Source organism: Podarcis cretensis, assembly GCF_951804945.1.
Source record: "Podarcis cretensis genome assembly, chromosome: 3".
In the NCBI taxonomy this organism is placed as follows: domain Eukaryota; kingdom Metazoa; phylum Chordata; class Lepidosauria; order Squamata; family Lacertidae; genus Podarcis; species Podarcis cretensis.
In genome coordinates this window covers 124,102,824-124,127,720 of record NC_137172.1, presented here as the reverse complement: position 1 = coordinate 124,127,720, position 24,897 = coordinate 124,102,824, and the positions used below count along the sequence as shown (strand labels likewise).

General features: G+C 42.7%; 1 protein-coding gene across 1 annotated transcript in view; it reads right to left on the bottom strand.

Moving 5' to 3' along the window:
- Positions 1–24,897, bottom strand: part of CDC5L (cell division cycle 5 like) — a 27,836-nt gene extending 2,939 nt beyond the window's left edge. The window contains exons 1-14 of the mRNA XM_079969798.1: positions 24,746–24,897; positions 23,210–23,313; positions 21,369–21,530; positions 18,380–18,507; positions 17,240–17,339; positions 16,058–16,276; positions 13,406–13,550; positions 12,651–12,839; positions 10,755–10,903; positions 10,342–10,504; positions 9,363–9,527; positions 9,189–9,269; positions 8,501–8,746; positions 5,602–5,799 (exon numbers count right to left, since the gene is read on the bottom strand). Coding sequence (XP_079825924.1) covers positions 5,602–5,799; positions 8,501–8,746; positions 9,189–9,269; positions 9,363–9,527; positions 10,342–10,504; positions 10,755–10,903; positions 12,651–12,839; positions 13,406–13,550; positions 16,058–16,276; positions 17,240–17,339; positions 18,380–18,507; positions 21,369–21,530; positions 23,210–23,313; positions 24,746–24,790 — 2,094 coding nt within the window. The 5' untranslated portion in view covers positions 24,791–24,897. The remainder of the gene's footprint in view (positions 1–5,601; positions 5,800–8,500; positions 8,747–9,188; positions 9,270–9,362; positions 9,528–10,341; positions 10,505–10,754; positions 10,904–12,650; positions 12,840–13,405; positions 13,551–16,057; positions 16,277–17,239; positions 17,340–18,379; positions 18,508–21,368; positions 21,531–23,209; positions 23,314–24,745) is intronic.

Sequence of the window (24,897 nt, the reverse complement as noted above, 5' to 3'; positions counted from 1 at the left end):
CTGCTGAATCCTCCTTGCTAATTATAATTTGACCACTTTAAACTGGTCGATTAAATGCTACAACTGTAGCTTTACTCCCTGATCACTGTAAACACCTTTTTCCACTGGAAACATTGGAAATCTTGGGGAATGCCTAAAAGAACCTCTCCTGCAAAATATGCAGTATGAGGATTTTTATTTAAGACAATCTACAGCCTTAGGAAATGATAATCACACCACTGAATCAAAGCTGGAAGGGACCTCGAGAGGTAGTCTAATGCATTCTTCTCCAGACACAGGAAATTTACAACTGAAGCCAGGGAGCATCGTGGATAAAGTGATGCAGGCATTCCTCTGTTCCTGGTTTGGCAGCCATACTCATTTCCACAATGAGATAGAAAAGGAAATCAGATTACAGATATTCAGAGTTCCTCTAGGGACCACGAACAACTGGGAGAGGCCTACCAGCTGTCCACAGGCCTTGTGTGTGCAACCTGCCCTACAAAAACACTTTCATACTTATCTGACTTGTGAAGCCATATTTATGATTATAAACTGCAGCAATTTAAATAGAGCTTTTCATTTAAACAGTGGACAAAATATGAACAAAATTGAGTAGTTCAGTGCAAGACATTTTTACCAACTTCTTATTCCATTTAGATAGCCAGCACCTCCAGGGAATTTCTGAACGCTAAAGGAATCAGAGAATTGGAAGGGACACTGGAAGGTGCAAATGCATTTGCAAAAAGGTGTTGTACAGCACTGAACAGCCTGCAAACTTTAAAACATCTAAAATTAATAAATACTTCCAAGTGTGAGAGGAATAAGCAAGAGGAAACTGAAATATGGTATCAAGGTTGTCATTTCCTCCTCCTGTCTGAGATAAGGTGAGGCTCTTCCCTGAAGCAGAACCTTTGTGATTCTTTCAAAAACATACCAGTAAGACCTTCCCTAGAGAGATGGGAAGCATTCAAATTTTTACACTCTCCCACACAGAATCCATGTCTCTCTATATTACAGTCCTACATTAATGCCACACAGTAGTTTTGCCTTTTGCTCCTCAACTGCCTCTGTCTAGGTAGTTGCCTTGGTGCAGCCTTGCAATGGCCTGGGGCCACCAAGGGACCACCAAGCAGGTTGCCTGGGAGAGCAAGTTGCTTTTTGGTGTTAGTGTAGACAGGTACAAGTCAAAAGCTATTTATTGACTAGGGCAATATTCAATACTGAGATGCTCTCCTGCCCTGGTGTTAAAATGAGGAGGGGAAAGGGAAACAACACTTTACAGGAAATAGGTTGCGGTTTCCACAACGGGAAAGGTTAGAGCAAAGCAGGGATGGTGCAACACTGAGGCAGAAAGGGACAAGAAAAATAACAGCAGAACTTTGAGTAGTGAGAAGGGAGAGCAGTTGTTCAAAAATAGTTTTAGCAAGAAATAGAAGAGAGATGTAGAACATAGAAGTCAAGGTCTAAAAGCTTACATGGGCACAATGGAGCTTTTCCTACTTCCCTTCTTGCTCTACTCAAAGTTCTCCTGTTGTTTAAATGGGTGTGCGCCCAGGGGGCTGATGCATGGGATGCAAAAGGGAAGCTCCAGGGGGCTAACATGGGGGGGGAAGGGAACTGGCGAGCTGGTCCCAATACTTTATTTATAATGCTCTATTCGAAAATGTACTCCAAGCCTTTTGCTTACGAAGTGTATACTAATAGTTCCTTCTCTCTTCACTACTAAAGCCCTATCAAATCTAACCTATGTATGCTGTACTTATCCAAGCAGCAATATATTTCAAAGTGCATGGAATGGAGAAGTGACTGCATTTGGAATATTAAATGTAACTGATTCAATTTGTCTGGCATTATAGATGCATGTTTTGAATATTTATAAGGTAAAGCATGCAACTGATATGACAAAACCCATCATAATAAAAATAAAAATATTTGGACACGGTCAATCAGCAGTATTGAATTTCTCTTGTAATGTTTGTAGAAAGACTGAATTCTAAGTTCTAAAATGGAAGAAAACAACATTTTCAACATTTTCAAAGGACCTCCTCCCGACTGTGAGAAAAAACGTTTTCAACCAATATGCAGTATTCTAAAGTCAACCTTTCAATAAACGAGATAATGGGTTGTATCCAACAAAATCATCCCTTGCGCGCAAGAGGCACCCCCCCCCCGAACCCCCTCTGCTTCAGAGAGCTGAAAAAACCTCCAGAAACTGAGGGGGGCTCACAAGGGGAGGAGAGGGGAGGAAAGTTCCATTGTGCAAGTGGAAGTTGTTGCATGCACGGGACAACTTTGTTGGATACAATCAAATGTCTTGAATAGCTTACATCTGAAATAAGGGCAGAATAATAAATAGGTAATTTAATAATAATAATCAAAATTTATTTATTTACACCCCACCCATCTGGCTGGGTTTCCCCACTCTGGACTGCTCCCAACAGATTAAAAACACAAGAAAACATCAAACATAAAAAACTTCCCTAAACAGGGCTGCCTTCGATTGTATTCTAAAAGTGAGATACTTGTTTATTTCCTTGCCACCGGATGGGAGCCACTACCAAAAAGGCCCTCTGCCTGGTTCCCTGTAACTTGGCTCACAGCAAGGGAACCGGCCTCGGCGTGGACCTCAGTGTCCGGGCTGAATGATGGGGGTGGACATGCTCCTTCAGGTATACTGGGCCAAGGCCGTTTAGGGCTTTAAAGGTCAGCAACAACACTTTGAACTGTGCTCGGAAACGTACTGGGAGCCAATATAGGTCTTATATGATCTCGGCAGCCACTCCCAGTCATCAGTCTAGCTGCCGCATTCTGGATTAATTGTAGTTTCCGGGTCACCTTCAAAGGTAGCCCCACATAAGAACGTGTTGCAAGTCCAAGCGGGAGATAACTAGAGCATGCACCACTCTGGCAAGACAGTTCACAGGCAGGTAGTCTCAGCCTGTGTACCAGATGGAGCTGGTAGACAGCTGCCCTAGACGCAGAATTGACCTACACCTCCATGGACAGCTGTGAGTCCAAAATGACTCCCAGGCTGCACACCCGCTCCTTCAGGGGTACACTTGCCCCATTCAGGACCAGGGATTCCCCCACACCCACCAACGTCCTGTCCCCCAAAAACAGTACTTCTGTCTTGTCAGAATTCAACCCGAATCTGTTAGCCGCCATCCATCCTCCAACCACCTCCAGACACTCACACAGGACCTTCACTGCCTTCAATGGTTCAGATTTGAAAGAGAGGTAAAGCTGTGTATCATCTGCATACTGATGAACACCCAGCCCAAACCCCCTGATGATCTCTCCCAACAGCTTCATAAAGATATTAAAAAGCATGGGGGGGAGGACGGAACCCTGAGGCACCCCACAAGTGAGGGCCCAGGGGTCTGAACACTCATCCCCCCCACCACTTTCTGGACACAGCCCAGGAGGAAGGAGCAGAACCACTGTGCTCCCAGCTCCTCAAGACGGTCCAGAAGGATGTCATGGTCGATGGTATCAAAGACTGCTGAGAGATCCAGCAGATCTAGGAAACAGGGACCTTTGTCCCTAGCCCGCCGGAGATCATCGACGAGCGTGGCCAAGCCACTTTCAGTTCCATGATGAGGCTTGGATCCTGACTGGAAGGGATCCAAATGATCCACCTCCTCCAGGCATGCCTGGAGTTGTTCAGCAACCACCTGCTCAATCACCTTGCCCAAGAATGGAAGATTTGAGACTGGGTGATAGTTGGCCATATTGGCCAGGTCCAAGGATTCTTTTTTAAGAAGCAGTTTAATAACCGCCTATTTCAGCAGGTCTGGGAAGGCTCCCTCAACGGAGGGAAGCATTCACCACCCCGCAGAGTCCATTGCTAGCCCTGCCCGGCTCGCTTTTATGAGCCAGGATGGGCAAGGATCAAGGAGACAGATGGTTGGTTTCACTAGTCCAGGCAGCCTTGGAGGTAGCAGACTAGAAATGGTCCCCACTTGACTAGACAGGACTCTAGCACTCTCCCGCCCCGGCCCTGCTCCCACGGTGGAGAATCCAGGCTTCCCCAGCATTGCATCCAACACTGCATCCAAATTCTCCTAAACAGTGAGAGAAATGGTGCTAGGGCTGCAGGGAGAAGTATGAAGCTACTACTATTAATTGCATTTAAGGTCTCCTTTTTCTTTAAAGGCATGTACACACAAACAAGACCCTCCACCCCGAGCTGAACTCAACCGTATGTCTTTGGAAATGAAAAAAAATAAGTAAGTAAAACTGTATAGTGTGCATTTCTCATCACTCCAAGAATGATCTCACACAGCTTACATTTAAACTTTAATAATTAGCCTTCTCTGGACTTCTGCATGAAATGCAGTATTTATTTTAGCAATTTCATACACACACACACACACACACACACACGCACAACCTTTTTTTGATGGGTCTTTTGTGACATTGGCCAAATAGTGAATCCAGCTAAGATTATGGAATTTCCTCCCCAAATCCATATAATAGGCACTGCAAACAGTCATATAAACAGAACAGTTCTGTCTTTTTAAAACAGAAAAACCACCATTTTAATCAGTCTTTTAATTGGTGGGGCTGCACAACAAGAGTATTTAAGGTACTATATCATTCCACTCAATAAAAATATTGAGCTGAAGAGTAAATAGGAAAGCGACTGACAGTTCATCAGTTCATCTTTCCGTGTCACCTGAAGTATTCCACAGAGCAATGGTGCCTTCTGCTGGCCAACACGGAGTACAAGTTCATTCTAAGACAGAACTAGGCTCCTTGGCCAGGAAAATGAGCCAGCTCTTGTGCAGGAGTTGCCTTTCTTTTCTATTCTACACACAGCACTCATACCCAAGGATGGGTCAATCAGGCTATCCTTTACGTTCCCCAAACATTCAGCTCCACATATCTGCCCAACAGTTCCCTTGCCTTTTGGGGTGAAACTGATGTAGCAAAGATGATCACCATGTAAAGTGTGAAGTAACTTTGAGATGGCACTAGTGCAGATAGTAAGCTTCTGCGACACAATGTATTGCACAGGGCTTGTAGGAATCCCCTTCTTGTACTGAACACTTGAATATATAAATATTTTACGTTAACATTGTGTTGCTCTGCCCAACTTTAAACTGACAAAATGTTTTTGAAGTGTATGCTGTCAATTTACATTCAACTTCCAGCTCCTCAGCACACAAACACAGAAGCCAGATTTGCCAAAACAGATATGAAACACTGGAATCCATTCAATGCACCCCCTAACCACGAAGCTTAGGCAGAAAGAACTACTACTACTTTCTTCCAGCTATCAGGAGGGCAAGTTGAGGCCCACCTCTAGCCACAAAACTGAACTAAGTAACCACAGGATGAGCATAATGTTGGAGCATATCAGGATACATTAGCATGACCAAGAAGCACCACTTCCTGTTTTTGGATTCAATTTGATTTATCCAGTATATGAATGATGCCAATTAAGGCCAAGGGTCACTAGACGTTTATCTTTAAAAAAATATTTATTTTTTCAGTTCTATAGAATTCCATTGAAATAGCAGTGCCCATGCTTCCAAATTAGGGATAAAACACAAGACAGGACACACAGTATAACGTCAGATTAAGCCTGTTTCTCAAAAGGAAATGTATACCAACCTCAAGTCTCTTCTCTAGGGATTCAATTCTGTCTTTTTTACTGGCCAAGTTAGCTCGTGTGTAGCGATTCTGCCCAGGAAGGAACAGCACCTGGCTGTAACATTCTTCCCACACTTGATTATAAGCTTCACTTGAAAGCTCTCCATGCCCCATTCCTTGCTTCACCACTTCCATTTCTTGGGCAAGGAGTTCTTCAGCCTGTTTGAAATGAGGGATTAGTTACAACTTCACCTTTCTTGCTGTTCTTGAACTATAAATATAACAATTTACAGGGCAAACTTCTCCATTTGAAGAGCAGCATATTCTATTGTTTGTGTCAACACACCTTACACAGTCACATAAAAAACATAAATCATCAGTGGCACTTTTCCCAGTTTTCACATTGCATTTGCTGTACAGAATACAGTGTTACCTTGGTTCTCAAACACCTTGGTACTCAAACGCTTTTCGGAAGCCGAACGTCCAATGCGGCTGTCAGCTATTGTTTCCGGTCCACCTGCACCAATCAGAAGCTGCACCTTGGTTTTCGAACATTTCGGAAGTCAAACGGACTTCCGGAATGGATTAAGTTTGGCACTTTTGTTTTTGAGGCTTTTTCAGTTAATTTGTTTTTGTGACTGTGTGTAACCCAGTTCAGCTACTGATTATGTGACTGTGGAAATGGACAAAAGCCCCCCATCCAAACAATGACTATCATCAGTGCAGGTAAGAAAAAAATATTTTAATTTTTATCATCTACAATACTTATTTATTTTATAGTACAGTACATTATATGGGACGCAGGTGGCGCTGTGGGTTAAAGCCTCAGCGCCTAGGGCTTGCCGATCGAAAGGTCGGCGGTTCGAATCCCTGCGGCGGGGTGCGCTCCCGCTGCTCGGTCCCAGCGCCTGCCAACCTAGCAGTTCGAAAGCACCTCCGGGTGCAAGTAGATAAATAGGGACCGCTTACCAGCGGGAAGGTAAACAGCGTTTCCGTGTGCGGCTCTGGCTCTGGCCAGAGCAGCGATGTCACGCTGGCCATGTGACCCGGAAGTGTCTCTGGACAGCGCTGGCCCCTGGCCTCTTAAGTGAGATGGGCGCACAACCCCAGAGTCTGTCAAGACTGGCCCGTACGGGCAGGGGTACCTTTACCTTTACCTTACAGTACATTATTGCTTTCGTTTTACGGATCAATGGTCTCGTTAGATAGTAAAATTCATGTTAAATTGCTGTTTTAGGGGTTGTTTTTAAAAGTCTGGAAGGGATCAATCCGTTTTGAATTACTTTCTATGGGAAAGCGTACCTTGGTTTTGGAATGCTTTGGTTTTGGAACAGACTTCCAGAACAGATTAAGTTTGAGAACCAAGGTATACAAAATGAGTATACACAGAACACCCCTTCTAATTCATTTTGTTGTTGTTTTAAGTAAGCAGTCCGTGTGTGTATTCATAAAGACACTTCCCACATAACAGCGCCAACCTATGTGATTCTGGTCTTAGAATTGGTTCATAGAATTGTAAAGTTGGAAGGGATCTCAAGGGTCATCTAGTCCAAACGGATTCAAAACATTTTGGAATCATGGGCCAATGTGAGGAAGATGAAAGAATGTTCTGTAGAACTCTGTTCAACTTCAAGCATTTGTTCTGTAGAACTTACATTATTTTATACTCAGAGTAGGGAGTAAAGAGTTCATAATCCATGTGGATCTACACTACAAGGCAATTATATAAAGCCACCTTAAATCCAGATTGTGGAATTTTATGTGTAGGTATTCTGGGAACATATTCTAAGATATGCACTATTCATTTAGGGTGCCAGTTATTTATGTAAAGTCTCACCCCAGTAAAGTAGGAATGCACTCAGTCCCTCGTACACTATAAACATGGTCTTGTCACTGCACATTGCAGGGAAAGATCAGTAATGATGGATACAGCTACATTTTGGGCAGCTTGTCTGCCACTACCAATCTTCTCCCCCATTTTTAGCTGTGTTAAATGTAAATATGAATTAATTATGGAGAACTCAAACTGTAACTACCAGGCTAAATATCAGGTGCTTGTGATCTACTGGGTCTTGGGCAGAGAAGTGTAATATCAGATGCACCACACCACGTAGTTTTTTAGTTCCCTCTTTTCTAATAAAGAGAAACAGAGAGATTGTAGGGAAAGTGAGATGTTTAGACAGAGTCAGCATAGCACAGTGTCTAAAATGTTGGACTAGGATCGAGGAGACTTGACCATGAAGCTCACTGAGTGACCTTGGACCAATCACTTGCTCTTTGCCTAACTAAAATGAAAGATGAAAAGAACCATGTACACTGCTTGGAGGAAGAGTGGGATGTAAGTATGATCAACACACACCACAAATTTATATTGGTTCTATATCATTTGAACTGTAACTGCTTATCCCCTAAACCTCTGGGAATTGTAGCTTTGCGCCTGTGCTAAGAATTCTCTGTTAGAGATCTCTACCCCCAGACACACAACTACTGTTCTCAAGGTTCCTTAGAAAAAATATCTGAAGCATGGACTTTCCCCAAAAAAGGAAGAGGAAGGAAGAGGCACACATATGCTAAAAAAAACCAAAAATGTGATCCCATTTTTCAAGTTGGAATTATAGTGGGCCCTGGGCTTTAAAAGACTGGTAATGATTGCTGTAAACCACCAGAATATAATTCATAAATTTCATCTAAAAAGATTCTAATTGCCATTCAGTGATGTCCTATCATAAAACTGGGTGTTAAGCAGAAAGAAGCTTACTGAAACACCATCAGTACTCCCAAAGCACTCCCAAAAGTAAGTTTTAGAAATTTTCCAATCAGCTTAAGAAAGAACACAATTAGAAAGTGTAAACCTTGCAAAATGTAGTACTATGGTAGGCAGAGAGCATAAACAATGCAGAGAAATAGGATATATATATACCTTTTTGATGTCTTCCTTTGAGTATTTCTCATAAGGATTGTGCTCAAGATAAGATAGGTGTTCTGTGCTACCGGGTCCAAACCCTGGGACTTTCCCCTTTTTGCCTCCTGGGAGTTCTCCATAAGGGTGATGCACAAGGTCAAAATGAAGCATGGTAATCATCTCTTTCTTAATCAGCTCTTCACTCTTCTGTAAATCTGTTAGAGGTGGCTCTACATTTAAGGGTCTCAGGATTGTTTCATTTACCTAATCCAAAAAAACAAGAAGCCAGCCTTTTAAGAGCAGCCACTGCTGCTAGTCATGTAACACTATATATGTGATACTTGTGCTCTAGAGTGACAAGACACACATTAAATCCACAGAATTTGACAAAATCAGAAAATAATGTCTTTATTAATTTCATTTAGCATTACAACAGCTTGGCCAGCAACCAGCTTTCTGGAATGGCTATTCTGAAAAGGAAGTGAGGGGTGGTGGACCAGTGCCCTGACCTACACTTCCTACTGGCCAGCAAATCCACGTGTCTTAAATGGCATTTTCCCCACTTCTTAGGGGACAGACTTGGCTCCAGGCCTCCAGTTGCTAATACTGATACTGCAGCTTACAAATATTTAGTATTCACCATTTTACTGATAGCATTCCCTCCCCTCAGCTTATTTCATCTTCTTCAGAATTAGGAACAACTTACTTCAGAGGGTCTTGGCAAATCTTTCTGAACTGCTTTGTGCATCCGCTTTAGTGCCTTTATACGCTCCATTTCTCGAATACTCTAGAAAGATATTTAAGACGTGAATTAGGTGAAGTTCATGGGAGAAGGACACAGTATGTTACACTGCTTTATAAATCTAATAATTCATTCTACCTGCTTGCGAGCGTCTGCATCAGCTGCATCCTCTATATATGTATCATCTGCATTATGATCTTCGAGTTCCTTTTCCGCATTTTCAGGTAGGACAATCTCAAAGTCATTCTTTGGAGCAGGAAGACCCATCAGTCCTAGACGCAAATTTTCACGGGATTCTCTTTCCTGTTGAATGTTAAAGTAATTTAATACACTAAATGTTCACTTTCCTAAAAACAGCAATAAAGCAAGCAGTCATTTTATTTTTAAGCCTGCCTGGTGATTTCACCTACTTATGGACCAGCTTTGTGTCCTTCCTTTCACACTGGGCTCAGAGTTATGAAATGACTCAATTCTCAAAAGCAATGAAAGGTCTTGACAGGCAATCGTCAACAAGTCACTTTGGGATTTGAGGGCCATCACTGTGATTGCTCCCGTCTATTTCTGTGACCACAGTGGCTGCAGTCACAGAACTTGAGCTGCTGCCCAAATGATGTCTACAAACGTGTGCACCCACAAAAAGCCACAACTGCTTGCCTTGATATGATCAAGTGCTTATTCTTAACTCCAAATGCACTTCCTTAAATTAGAGAATACTTATATAATCTACTCTGTAAAACTGAGTTGAGGAATTTGTTCTCCCACCTCCACCCCCCACCCCCCTGGCAATGTTGTCAACTCCCAAAGCAGCTTGTTGGTGGTGGGGATTTAAGATTAGGAAAATGGGTGCAAAGGAAAAGAAACAGTTAAAATGTATCCCCTTTGCTTGTCACTACTCTAATCAAAACTAGAGCACCCATGCTTTAAAAAAAATATTTTTTAAAAAACAAGAAATCTAGTCAGTGCCCGTAATTATGTTTGTAAAGATTCAAATGAATTCCTATTTGTTTTTGGAAGACATAATGGTGGTGGGTGGATCCATCATCATTTCTGAGAGCCCCCACCTGTGAAATGCAATGGATAAAATTGTGGAAATGAACATAATTTCCTACTTACATACCATATGTTTTGTATAGGATGGATCACTGTAATCTGCCATTCCCTCCTCAGGATTAATATTTAGTTTATCACGCAAGGGAGTTCTCCCTGGAGTCACACCTACTACCGGCTTAGGAGTCATTCCACTATGAGGAGTCAGCCCTTCAGCTCCATGGGAAGGTGTCCTAGAAAAAAATTATTTGCTCCAATATGAGTGCGGTAGCACAATTTTTGTGCTCATCTTTAACTGTTTAAAGACTGCCAGCCTACAAGTCCCTGTTTTGGATTTGGAATTTATAGTCAGCAATTCATCATGGAGAGGAACCTAGGAAAACTGGTGTCCAATACACACACACACACACACACCCCTATTAAAGTAAAAGAAAGTTCAAATGTATCTTTGCCCTTCCCCAACAGCTCAAGTAGATGACTTACCTGAAGGGTGTGGAAAGCACTGTATTTGGCGTCTGAACAACTTGCCTCTGAGGTGTTACTCCAGTGAAGTCACTCTCATGGAGAGGGGTATTCAGACCACCTTTCAAGGGGGTATCAACATTTGTAAGAGCCATCAAATTCTGGGCTTCCTGCATAATAAGATGATAGATAGATAGATAGATAGATAGATAGATAGATAGATAGATAGATGATAGATAGATAAAGACAATAATCATTTTCCAAACTAAAAGTCTACAAATATATATATATATCAACTAGGGGCTGCACTCCTGCTTGCTCCACTTGCTGCCCCCTGCCATTCCCCCCACATTAACTCCCTGGAACTTCCCCTTCCCACTCCATGAAACCACTAAGCTCACTTTTCACCTTCCCAACCCATTTCCAAAGTTATTTCTCTCTTCGGTTCTACAGCCATGCTTTGCACCCATTTTCACCTTTGCTCCCATGTCCATGCCTCCTCCCTGCATCCTTTTGCACAGCACTCTTATAAACAAACCACTCCTGTGGTAACCTTCTGAATCTTTCTCTTCCAATACGTTTTCCTTCATCCTCACATTAATGAAATCTCTGCTGGTGTTTAAAAGAGCCACTTTCCCCCTTCGTTCTCACTATACTGAAAACTTCTCCCATTCCTCAGCTACCTTACAAGAGCGATAAACAAGGCAGAGCCCTCAAATACTTCATACCTGCTTTGTTCAATCTTCTGCTGCCCCAATCTTTACACTGCCCCTTTCCCCCGTTTCTCCCTTCTCCCTCTCATGCCACAGACACCCGTGTTGTGCGACCTGCCTTCTATTTTGCTCCTCTCCCCCATGACTTCATGCAAACACAGGATGGTGATGAGGCACTGCAAATGCTCTAAATGTGCAATGACAGCCTTAAATTTTTATGTACCGTATTTTTCGCCCTATAGGATGCACTTTTTCCCCTCCAAAAATGATGGGGAAATGTGTGTGCGTTCTATGGGGCGAATGCAGGCTTTCGCTGAAGCCTGGAGAGCGAGAGGGGTCGGTGTGCACCGACCCCTCTCGCTCTCCAGGCTTCAGGAAGCTATCCGCAAGCCTTGGGAGTCCACGGGAGTTCCTGCCGGGCTCCCTAGGCTTGCGGATAGCAGCCTGCATCCCGAAGCCTGGGGCGCGCTGAGCAGCATGCCCCGGGCTTCGGGCAGATATCCACAAGCCGCATACGGATAGCAGTCTGTTCTGGGGGCTGGGGAAGCTCGGGCTTCCCCCACCCCAGCCCTGCGCCTGGGGGGGGGATAAAAAAATTCTTTATTTCCCCCCCCCCAAAAAAAAACCTAGGTGCGCCCTATGGGCCGGTGCGCCCTATGGGGTGAAAAATACGGTATATAGAAAGATATTCCAATGTCAAAAGATACTACCTATTGATGGGTAGGAGGAAAAATAAAACATTTTTTTCCTTCTGCAACTGCCGGCAAACCACCAATACCAATCCAATGAGTCAAGGTGCAATTTTTAAAAAGGAACCAAATGTTGCTCAAATATCAACTAACAAAATTGGATGAAAAGTTAGTATTTTGCTTCTTTCAAGTCAAGAATACCAATTCCATTTAGTCATATTGAATATCTAGTATAATGGACTGATAAAAATGTATTCCACTGACATCCTGGGCTTTGTTCCTCTTGCAGGTAGGAGAAAGGATGGCTTGTTCAGGTTGAAACAAGTCTATCTTTGAGCTTCATCTGCCATCTAGTCTTCCTGCTGGGGCTGGTAGCTCCCCATTCCCAACAAGCCATGCAACACAATGGAGCAGAGGTGGAAGATTGATTACTTACTTCACTTAACTACAAATAAAATACAAAGCTGCAAAGGATATCGGTGCAATGTTAAAATGAAACTATATTTAGGCTTTACCTGTAGGATCCTGTCCTGTGCTGCCGGCGTTTTAGGTGTTCTAAGAGCAATGCTATTGTTGGTAACATTGTATTCTGACAGGAGTGTGCTGGATGCCGAGTTTGTGATCCCAGATTCCTCTGCTGTTTGACGTGCAATCTCACTTGCTTGGCCAACTTTAACTACTTCTTCAAGTTCTGTATCTGAAATCTTAAGAAGAGGAGAGAGATCCATGCATTGCAATGAATATGACAGGATTCCTAATAAACTGAGAAACACCCAACAATGAAAAGTTGTCTTAACATCAGAAACACTAGCTGTTAAAATAGTGCCTTAGGGACTGCCCTTAGTCAATATACCAACAGGAAAAAGGCAGTTGCTTCAACTGGTCAAGCCTACATCATTTTCCCTCCAACTTAACTGGGGAAAGTGGTACAACCTTGGCTAGTTTTGCAATGCTAAAAGCATTTCCTGCAATACGATGTGTCTGGCACAATGAAATAGTGCTTAAAAGGATGGGGCTTCCAAGAAGAATATGCAAATGAATGGATATAAAGCTACCCTGAGAGACTCTCGTATTGCAAATCTGGGATATGAAAAGGGGGCTAAAAAGTAGGAGTCCATGGGCAACATGCATCCAAGGGGGGGGGGGAGATGCAGATTATATGTGCACATTTGAGCCTTAATTTCTGGAAAGCCTCATGATTTGGGCACATCACATGCATCTGCAGTGACTTAAACAAATCACAAGGTGGCACAAGAAACAAGCAACTTGCCTGAGGAGCTGGAAGCACCAGCTTGCTTCTCTTTTTCGTGAATTCTGACACACCACTAGTCTGAAGAATTGCTGAAGGTAAATCAGACTCTTTTTTCCGTTTCAGCTGTTGCCTATCTTTCTTTCGCTCTCTTCCTTCCTTTTCCCTGTTAAAACAGAAGTGCCTCAATTAAGTACCAATGATGGAATAAATAGTTCAGAAAGGCATGGGGTGCTTTATCTATTGCAACAGCACAAGTGGGGGTTTTTAAAGTCACATCCTATTGACAGATGGATAAAGTTTTGTTGTTATTTGTAAGACAACTGTATTAATTTGAAGAGAAAAGTGGCATCAGGGTGGTGAATAACAAAATAAAAACTTTTAGAATCAATAAAGATCCATCATTAAAATGGCTGGTTTCTCAAGAAGATTTTAAACAACTTGAAAAGCTTGTTGGCATAAAAAGCCTTCAGGACACCTGAAAGCCAAAGTGAGGGTGCCTGATGAAAGTGATCCACAGGGGATTCACCCACCCGGGAAGAATGGCAGGCGAAGGTGATGGAATATATGGAATTGGCTGAGATGACTGGCAGAACCCGGGACCAAGGAGAAGAGTCGGTGGAAGAAGATTGGAAAAAATTTAAAGTATATCTTCAAAAATATTGTAAAATTAAGGATTGTTAGAAAGATGTTGGAAAAAGAAAATTATGTGGCTTTGGTAGAAATGACATAAAGGATTAAGTAAAAATGAATTGATGAAAGAGAGAATGTAAAGTTACAATATATTAAATTAAATTATTAAGATAAAAACAAGGTTGGAAGGATTTGCTGAAATAACAATTTGAACTAGAATACAAAAAAGGGAGGTGTGAGGAGGTCAAGGAAATAAGTAAAGGAAGAAAGTTATGTAAAGGTTTAATCAGTTCTTTTTCTTTTTTAAATGATTGTATTTTTTCTGTATTTTTTATTTTTTATTTTGTAATCTTCAAAATTCTGAATAAATATTATTTTTTTTAAAAAATGAAAGTGATCCACAGGATGCAACCGATAACATTATATGCCAGACTTGTGGCTGAGGCTAGTTGGGCCTCTGAAGCACAGAAAACAACCAGTACTGTGCTGCTTGTAGCATTTTATTGTCTCTGAAGTTTATTGTAGTATGCTTTATTACGTTTTTATTCCTTTCTATTGTACAGCACCTTGATAAATTATTTCATAAGGTGTCTAATAAAGGGTAATATCGTTAGCTATACTCAAGGTAGACACATTGAATTCCATTGACTGAAGTTACAAAAGTGCACTGATTTCAATGGCTCTACCGTCTACTCCCAAGTTTAACTCAGCAGGATATCAGCCATGACCAAAATAATTACTGGTGTATCTGTCCAAGAATGCTTAATTTACTGATTAAGTCTGGCCTTTCATAATTATCCTTACCATTTATCCTAGAGACGTCTATCATGTCATTCTTGCAAGCCTTAAAAATACAGTTATGATGTTAATCAGATTCCTCCTGTGAGGTTTTAGGATTAGGTGTCAAGGCTATGTCACCTTACTTACTTCTTCTTTTTAACAACAGAGACTCCAGTAACACCAATATTGTCTCAAATCAATATAGTTAATGGTCCCACAGCCATCACAAATAGGAATGCAGATAGAGGACCTCTAGGAATCTTTAGATGGTAAAAAGGAGATGACATATGCCCATCAGTTAAAGAAACATGACTTTTTGCTGTACCACTCTCAGAGAGGAGGGCAACCAAAATGGTCCAAGGCCTGGAAACGATGCCTTATGAGGAACGGCTAAGGGAGCTGGGCATGTTTAGCCTGGAGAAGAGGAGGTTAAGGGGTGATATGATAGCCATGTTCAAATATATAAAAGGATGTCACATAGAGGAGGGAGAAAGGTTGTTTTCTGCTGCTCCAGAGAAGCGGACACGGAGCAATGGTTCCAAACTACAAGAAAGAAGATTCCACCTAAACATTAGGAAGAACTTCCTGACAGTAAGAGCTGTTCGACAGTGGAATTTGCTGCCAAGGAGTGTGGTGGAGTCTCCTTCTTTGGAGGTCTTTAAGCAGAGGCTTGACAACCATATGTCAGGAGTTTTCTGATGGTGTTTCCTGCTTGGCAGGGGGTTGGACTCGATGGCTCTTGTGGTCTCTTCCAACTCTGTGATTCTATGATTCTATGAGATCTGTGTGAATTATACACTAATGCCTCTGTTTAGAACCAATAATTCTGTGCTACATTTAAAATATTCTCGTTGCAAGATTTGGATTTTGTTGCATGACAACAATTCCTAAATTAAAGGGAAAATGGGAGCAGAGCAATCAAAAAATTAGGAACAGAACAATATTACTGTCCAAGCCACCAAAGTGTCCTCCTTGACCAGCTCCAACTTAAGTTTTCAAACAGCCAACAGAGAAAAGCTAGATATTTTAATGATTTTCGTTCCACAAAAACAATAGTTAGAAACTTGGGTTACCTATTAAAAAAGCTAAGACATTCAAATGCTAAGTCTTGTAAGAATTCACAGAAAGTAAAAATAAGCAACAGTACACAAATGGATGGAATGTGTCATAGCACATACTGTTGGCAACATTATACAAGACTTTGCTCTGTGCCCCTTTTGCCCCATTTAAACTTAACTTTTCAGTCAAGAACCAACTTACGATCTCAGCTCCCCATCCAAGTCTTGTTGCCTTAACTTCCTAAAATCTGCATCCAGGGCCTGGTAGTTTTCTTCTGATGTGTCATAAAAACCTGCAGCCGGTTTCTTCTCAAATGGGATTTCTGCATTGTAGTCTACTCCCCTTTTCTTCTTTCTTTTCTTCTGGATCTCAATCCCTGCAGCTCGAAGTTCTCTCCTCTTCTGGAGGGCAGCAAGGCGCCTGCAAAGGTGTGATAGATTAACACAAATCTGAACAGCTGTTATTAGCTTTGAAAAATAGGCCACTTCTAGAGGAAGCATTAAGTGTGGTTTACTGTGTAAAACGTTTGCAGTCCATACTGAAAATTAGTTCCACACGAGTATTCCTTTATGCTACACACAGCACAAGACATCAGTTTTGAGTCATGAGATCAAAGTCTCAAGGCTTTAACACAAAGTTTCAAGGATCTGCTTGATTTTACTTCTGCTGCTGCCAGAATGCAGAGCGGGGGTGGAGGAAGAGAAGAATCTTTCTTGAACTCCAAATCTGTCAATTTAACAAATCATCCCAAGTTTCTGGACTTCTCATAAAGAATGCCTGAAAATTCAAAAAATTATTAAGGTGCATGGTTTGCAAGCAATTAAAACAGCTTCTTGTTTATTTCTTACATCTGAATCCAAATCTTACACTTCAGGCTTTTATTCTCGCAACTCTGCAAGACTGGTCAGATTGAGAAGTATTTACTTGCAACAAACCATACCTTGAGCTTCATCACCAGTGCTGAACTGAACCTGGATTTCACCCATCAAAGCTCAGCATTTGAGCTGCTTAAAGTTTATTATTTATAGTCATTTTAATACTTAGAACAGGTAACTAGCAGCATCAATAAAACCTGGTGACTTGGGTCATTAATAAAAGGGGGGGGATCCCATCTCAATCTTAGCCCAATATTTATTTATTTATTTCCCCAACATTAGACTCCAAGAGATAGAAAACAAACCATGTGCCAAGCATGACTGTTATTATCTTAGGGAGAGATGCAGAATCTGACAGTGTTTGTGCAACTCAATTAGGGGTTGCAAGGAGTAGAATTAACCATTCTGCTGCCATCTTATGACAAGACAGCTATTCCATCCCTTGGAGAAGCATCCTGCCTGGACTGGAGCTCTGCCAATTAACAGTTTTAGCTGAGTCAAGTAATACCTAGCTTCTTCCAGCTGCTTCTCTCTTGCCTTCCTTTTGGCTTTCTTTCCCTGAGTGTTCGCCAAGCGAGCTCTAGCTTCAGAAAGCATCTCGAGTTCATCTGCAAAAGGAATGTACACAGTTCACACACTCTCATTTACACCTTGCTCTATGAAATAGGTAAGAATGAAATGCTTCTCAGAAATGGAAAAATCTGTGTGTTAACAGATCCCAGGTCACTTCTGCCTTTTCTGAATGTGTTCAAAACATGATTTAGGCCAACAGGAGTCTCTATTGCTATCTCTTGTATGAATACAAGGGAAAAAATATTCTATTTCTATAGGTTTTTAAAAAGTGTAATCAACAAGTTTCTTTCTATATTACTGAGGTTTCAATCCTATGCACACATATTATTAAAATGATAGACTATGTCCACCAATAGTTTGTATATTATGACTTTTTCTTTAACATGATAGCAATAAAAAAAATTTCTTCCTATCAAACTGGAGTCACTTCAAAGTTAATTAATTAATTTCCAGGCAGAACTTTAAGGGGGATCCTTTGGAAAAACCTCCAGCCTGCAGACCTAATCCAGTCTGCAATACCTCTTTACATGCCCCTCAGCACTCTCTTCAAGGCTTGCCCTTTATCACTTGGCCATGCCCTTTTCCCAAGTTTCACTCTGCAGTGAACTAGCCATGCAGTCAAATATCTCTTCCTGTAAGGCCAGTTTACTTCATTCCCCAAGAAGCGGAAATGAAACAAATGGTTGGCTTGCTACATTTAATCTCTGAAAAGGAATGCTTTCTCAGCACACACGAGTGATCTGGCCATGCAGGAGTGATGTTTTAGATCTCTGTGCAGCTTTAGTCTGTGAGCTAGAAAAGGGGAATTCTTTTTCTTTGCAAAGATGAAACACAAGCCAAGCTCTATTCATGTGTACATGGTGTGTCTGTGTTTGTGAGAGACAAATAATGTGATATATGCTAACAGAATTCTGCACTTGGGGGAAGATTCTTCAGCCTTGAAATAGCTGACTGAAACCATAAAACAATTGATGGGCTAATGAAGGAAAGTCACAAAAGGAAAGAATTGTGCTATATAATGAACGTGTCAAAGGATGGAGTGGGGACAAATTCATAAAACCTGTTTCAAGCATACCCTCATCCATATCAATAGGGTCTGGTCTGGCTGGCTTGGTTTCTGGGTTTGGGTCAATTTCTCCGGGTTTAAGTTTTCGAGGATCATCAGCAGTTTCTTCCTCATTGTCTCTTTGAGCAGCCTTATCCCTGAAAAGATAACATGTAGAACAAGTGCAAAAATATGAAGCAAATATATACCAATATAAGACATTGAATGGACTTAAGTCATCCATATCTATTGATATCAGTGGTTCTCCTCTCAGTATGACTTAGTTGGATACAAACCAAAGACAATACAACCAACCCAAAGAAAATCAGGAGCTATCATCATGGTGCCCACCAGTACTTCCTATGGCACAACCAAAAAGCCTCAGTAATCATCCCCTCAAAAATCCAGAATGCAGTTCCTGCTCACCCACCCACTCCTATATTGAGCACGACCTCCTTAAACATGTTCACATTTCATGGATGCCAGGACTGAACACGCATCTTTCCATCTGTTCTGAACAGAAGAGAGGTGCAAAAAGTTTGTGAGTGTGCAGGTGACTGATACAGTCACTTTCTTACTTCATTGATGGGACAGGCATTTTGTGATGCCCTATCTTTTTCTGCTTTTTAAGAGATGGCAGCAATAGGTCATGCCCCACAGCTGTCATTTTGAGTTTGCTGCCCATATTTGTGTTTGCTGCTGTACACAGAATGGAAGATGGCAGGATCCACAAGGACGTGCTCCATGGGGAGCTGGCTTCCAGTACCAGGCCCGCTGACAGACCAAAGATATCGACTTCTGGGTTAGCGCGATCGGCTAATGGCGGATTCCCTCCAAGCTCCGGAGGGAATCGGCTCTACTGGAGACGGGTCCTACCGTGACGGCGACGCGGGGACCCTTAGAAACCGCAGGCGCGGAAGCCTGCGGACTTGGTGACTCGGTGGGCACCTTAAGCGCCCCCCCGACCCACGAAGAGCCTTTTTAAAGGCTACGGAGAGGGTACGGAGAGTGGCGTGGTGCTGTGAGTAGACCGCTACTGCAGTAGAGCAAAGCTGCGAGCCATGGTCGGAGAGCGCTGACTTTTTTCCCTGAAATTCGGACTTGAAATAACCCGTGAGTAGAACGGAATTTGGACTTTAAAACTTTTATCCTTGAATTCGGTACGACCAGGGGATGTGCTAAAGGGAAGTCCGCACCCCCCCTACCTACAAAAGATTTAAAGCAAGGATCGGAGAACTAAGGTGGAGAGATCTTTTCTTTTCGGTGTGATTTAAAAGATAATATTTCCATGAATTTGACAGAAGAAGATTTGTGCTGGAGAGTAAGAGTGGAATTTTAGAAGTTTTTGTCTAAACCCCCCCCCCCCCGGACCCGGGAGCGTCCTGTGTGTGAGCTGGAGGAAAAGGAACAAGGAGTTTGACAGCTGTCAAAGGAGCTGTCAAACGGGCAGTTAAAGTTAAAAATCTTATTATTTAACATCTCTCTGGACTAAATTTGTTACATTTGAATCAAAGTGGTTGGGAACAAAGTAGTATAAATAACAAAGTAACGGACTGTTGGGAAAGGACTATTAAGTAACCAGAATCCCCCTAGGGGGAACTCTGAAACATTACAATGGCTGCAGATGGAAAATTACAGGCAGAAATAGAAAGAATGTTTTTTCTCGTGGGAATACTGCAAGAGCAGAGCATGGCTATGAACAAACAACTTATAACCTTGAACTCTAAAACAAGCAACTCTGCTGAATGCACAAAGGATCTGACTGGGAAAAAATCTGCAGCTGAATCAGAAGAGACATCTTTGGAACTGGAGGAGAGGGAAGAAGGAGTGGAGAAAGTACAGGTGGAGAGTACCAACCAGAAGCCTACATTGCTAGAACATAAAGAAGAAGATCTTTGGATTACAAATCTGCGAAAGATGCGAAAGAGGAAGGAGGAAGCCCCTGGAACACTTGGAACACTGGAATTTAAAAGAAATAAGAAATATGATTGGGGCTTCCTCTTTGAGTATGGGAGATCAGTTGACCTTTTGCAGCAGCTGTTACCAAGTATTTCGGATGGAAGAAAATCTGATGAGACTGTGCCAGAGCTCCTTCGAGACCTGACGACCAACAAAGAGGGTTACCAACAAAACTGGCAGAGAGAGACTGACAGAGACTTGAAGGCCTCAGATGTGAGGAATCCAGGCTAAAAACTGTCATTGTGGACATTTATTCGGGAAGGGACAGAAACCGGGGTAGGGAGGGAGGGGAGAACAGAATTTCAAAATTTTTATGACCTTTGTGTTTGGCTATTATGACCTATATTTAATATAAAAAGGGGGAAATTCGTGGAAGGGCATTTGGGTCGACCTTAGAAAAGGATTCAACATTTATAAGAAAATTGGATAAGTAAAATTTGGCCAAGTAATAAGAACTAATTTTAAAAAAATAACAATAATATGTAAAGGATGAGAGATAAGAACTTGCTGAGCTAATTATTTGAATTAGGATGTATGAAGGGGGGGTGGGGAGAAGTCAGGAAGTGGGGTTAAGAAAGTAAGGATATGAAATTATACATGTTTTGTCTTTGTCTTTTCTTTTTTGTGTGTGTGTGTTTATAAAATGTGAAAATCCAATAAAAATTTTAGTAAAAACAACAACAAAGATATCTGCAAACATGAAATGAAGGCTGGCTGCATTAACCCCATCATATGGGAATCCCTTGCAGATTATCAGAGTGTCTGGAGACAGAAAGTCAAGTCATGCATATGGTGCATCTGCAGCAGCACAACAGGACACCTTCATCTGCCCCAGCTGCAACAAAACATGTCTCTCCTGTAACGGTCTCTACAGCCACAGCAAGAACTGTAACACTCTAACGGGTTGACTTCACCCCCAAAGGTACACTCCTCAATTGTCTCTGGATGCAAACAACAACTCTTAAACACCTAAAAGCTTTCTTCTGAAATCCTGAGTTAGTTCTGTAACTAGGTCTCTCAATATCAAAAACTAACTTCATTACAGAGCAGAATTACTCACAGGAGAAATTCATAGTGTTCCAAGCACTGGGCAGCTGTTCTCCCAATAATTGGTGCGATTGTCCTCCACTGGGTTGGCATAAGTTTGGCCAAATGCAACAACTTCTCCTCTTCTTCTCGTGACCATTCTGTTTTCTTGATACTTGGGTCCAGCCACTCATACCTTGTTCAAAATAATAAAAATGAGATTTTTTTCAAGATACTGTTAACACGATTAAACACCTATAAATTAGCTCCAGAGGATTTCACATAGCCTTTCTTGAATCTGCTATAGTATATAGATACATAAAGAAAATGAAAATAGTCCCAATTTTGCCAACTTTATTTCTCATAATTACTGCATCTATAAAGGTAGTATATAGGCTACTTTCAAAATATGAACTGTAATCTACACTGAAAAACTAACATGGCCCAGGCCAATTAAAAAATGCCCTAAGCCAGAGGTTTCCAACCTTTTTGAGTCCACGGCTCCCTTAACCAACTACCCGTATTTTTTTGCTCCATAAGACACACCTGACCATAAGACCTAGTTTTTAGAGGAAAACAAGAAAAAATGCATGTAAGCGGCTCTCGCTTTAAAGCAAGCAAAGCAAGATGGCTTCTGTCCCGCTTTGCGCAGCTCTCACTTTGCTTCCCCATCCCTCCTCCCGCCTCGCTGTAAAGCACGGCGATGCTGGAGCAAGAAGAGGAGGGGGAGACACCAGGACAGGTGCTTTGCTTGCTTTCCAGCCAGGCGAGAGGAGGGGCAGACAGGAGCCATGGCTCCGGCTGCGGAGGCATCCCTCAGCTCGCGACTGCAGCAGCCGCCGAGGGATCCCTCTGCCGTGCAGTGCATTCGCTCCATAAGACGCACAGACATTTCCCCTTGCTTTTTAGGAGGAAAAAAGTGTGTCTTATGGAGCAAAAAATATGGTACATTCTTTCTGCAGCACCCCTGTGGGGCTCAGGAGTCCAGTTATGTCACCCCTTGCCTGCAGACCTGGCAGCCTCACACACTTTTTCGAACACCCTCCCTAGTGGAGTGCTACCTCAGCATCCTTTTCTCTCCCCTCTCCTTGAGAGTCCTCTGGGCAACTGCTGCTGCTGTCCCTGACTCTGAGTTGCTGGCCCACCACCCAAAAGAGAGGTGCCTCCCGGTGGCACCATTCGCCTGCAGAGCTTATAGCCACGGCTGCTGCAATAAACAGCTGTGCCAGCCTTTGGGAGGCAGAGAAGCAAGAGGGCATCAGAGGAGGGAGGGACGGAAAGAGGGACAGAGGCCACTGTTGCCCACAGGGCCCCTGACCATCATTCAAGGCACCCCAGGGTGCCATGGCACAATGGCTGAAAATGACTGACCTAAGCAGTCATATATCAGTTGATATGACAAAATTAGGATACACCTGACAACACATTACATACCTGTGCTTACTCTCCCCCAAACTATAATATGAGCTGGAAAGTTCCACTTGAAATTTGTTTGATAATGTAGCTGAACTCTGTAAGCTCCATCTTACAAAATACACAACTTAAAAAAGCCACTCTTGTAAGAAGAATATCAAAGAATGTAAGCAGCTAAATGTAAACATGAATCAGTATTAATGCAGGAAAATTTATCTCACTTGGATTTCACTTAGCCTCTGGATATATTTGTGCGGTCCTTCTCTGCACAGAAACAATTACTGTACACAAATTTTCTTATTTTGATTGCAGAATTAGGATGTCTGTGGAGTATTGTGCAGGAATTTCTGACACAGACAATATGTAGTCCCCACTTCACCTGCCTTGACTTGATAAACTCTGATGAAGTTTCCCAATAACAACATATCAAAATTCCCCCATAGGTTATTTTCTGGTACCTACCATCTGGCTTTGCACTGCTTTGCTGATTTTCTGTGTAATAAAGAGGCAATACGAGACCATTGGTTTTTGCCATATTTCATTACAGCTGCTTTAAGAATTTCATCCTTAAAATGAAAAGAGAATAAAAATGTATTAGGCATTACAACAATACCCTATGCAAAAAAATGCAAGGCAAGGCAAGCTTTTTTCATCCCAACAATGATGCTAAAAGAATGCATCCCAGGGGAAAAACTTTTACTGCTGCTACTAGAGTAGGCACACCTCACTCAGGCTGAGTAAGAGAATTCCATCACAACACTGCACAAACAGCTAAAGATAAGATAAACTCCAGTATTTGGGGTTTTTTATTGAAGACTAATGACAGTGTGTCCAGGAACTGCACACATGGTTTTAGTATGTCAAAGCCTGCAAAACTGACTAAAGCATAGGAATAATAGAAAGTTGTGTTTTAAATGTCCCGAGTGCCATAGCCTGCTTACTAAGACTACAACCACAAGCAGAAGGTTCATGCACTTATCTGTGCCTACAAATATGGGGCTTGTTTAGGATGTTGTTGTTTAGTCGTCTTCGACTCTCCGTGAAGCCATGAACCAAAGCATGCCTTGGAAACTCTCACTTTCTTCTCAAAGCTTCTCCTTTTTTATGTCCATGGAATTTTCTTGGCAAAATACTGGAGTGGCTTGCCAGTTCCTTCTCCGTGTTTAGGATGTACACACACTATTTCTCCCCAGCTAGAGGACTTCATGTAACTGCTTCTCAATCTGGGTATGGAGAGGTTTAAAAGACAATAGTGCCATCCTGTTTATCAGATATGGGGACCTTTGGCTCCCCAGATGTTGAACTGCAACTGCCGTCAGCTGCAACAAGCCTGATCACCAGCCAGGGGTGATGGGAGTTGCAGTTCAGCAACATCTGAAAAGCCAAACCTTCACTATACCTGACACATGCCTTAAAAGCTGATCCCCAGCCATCCCCACCCAGTTCTTTCTACCTTTTGACAGAGACATTTTAAATTGCTACCAAGCACTCCAGGACCCCAGGGTGAAGGGCAGGCATCCAAACGAAACAATGGAAAGCAAAATCCAACAAAGGGAAAGTCTTGCCCGCAAAGCCCATATAGAAACTTTTCCTTCTGGGGCGCTAAGTTCCAAGGGGAGGAGGGGCGTGCCAGCTCCTACGCATCGGGAGGATTCACAGCAAGAGCAGAAAAAGTAGGTGGGAGGCTGCTACAGACACTGACATGTATTATTATTTATTGATCGGATAAGACTGTGCCTCTTGCAACCTTTGCATTGCTTCCTTTTTTAAAAACGGTATTTTTTAACGTTTATTAGGCGCCATCGCCTCCTACGCAGAGACAGACAGACAGACGGACAGAGACACAGAGTGCGCGCTGCTAGTGCGCAGGCGCCATAGCCCGCTCGGCGCAGGCGCACTGCTCTCCACCCGCTCGCCTCAGAGGGGCCTCCGGAGAGCGGAGGGACGGCGGCGCCGGGGCGGGGGGGGGGGCGAGGCGAGGGGAGCTGCGCCACCTACCTCCGTGTTTCGCCACACGCCCCCCTTGATCATGATCCGCGGCATCTTGGCGGCGGGAGGGGAAAGGGCAGCCGGCGGCGAGGAAGAGGCGCGTCAGGTCGCGGGCGCGAGGCGGGTGCAGGAGGGCACTGCGCAGGCGCAGCCTTGGACTA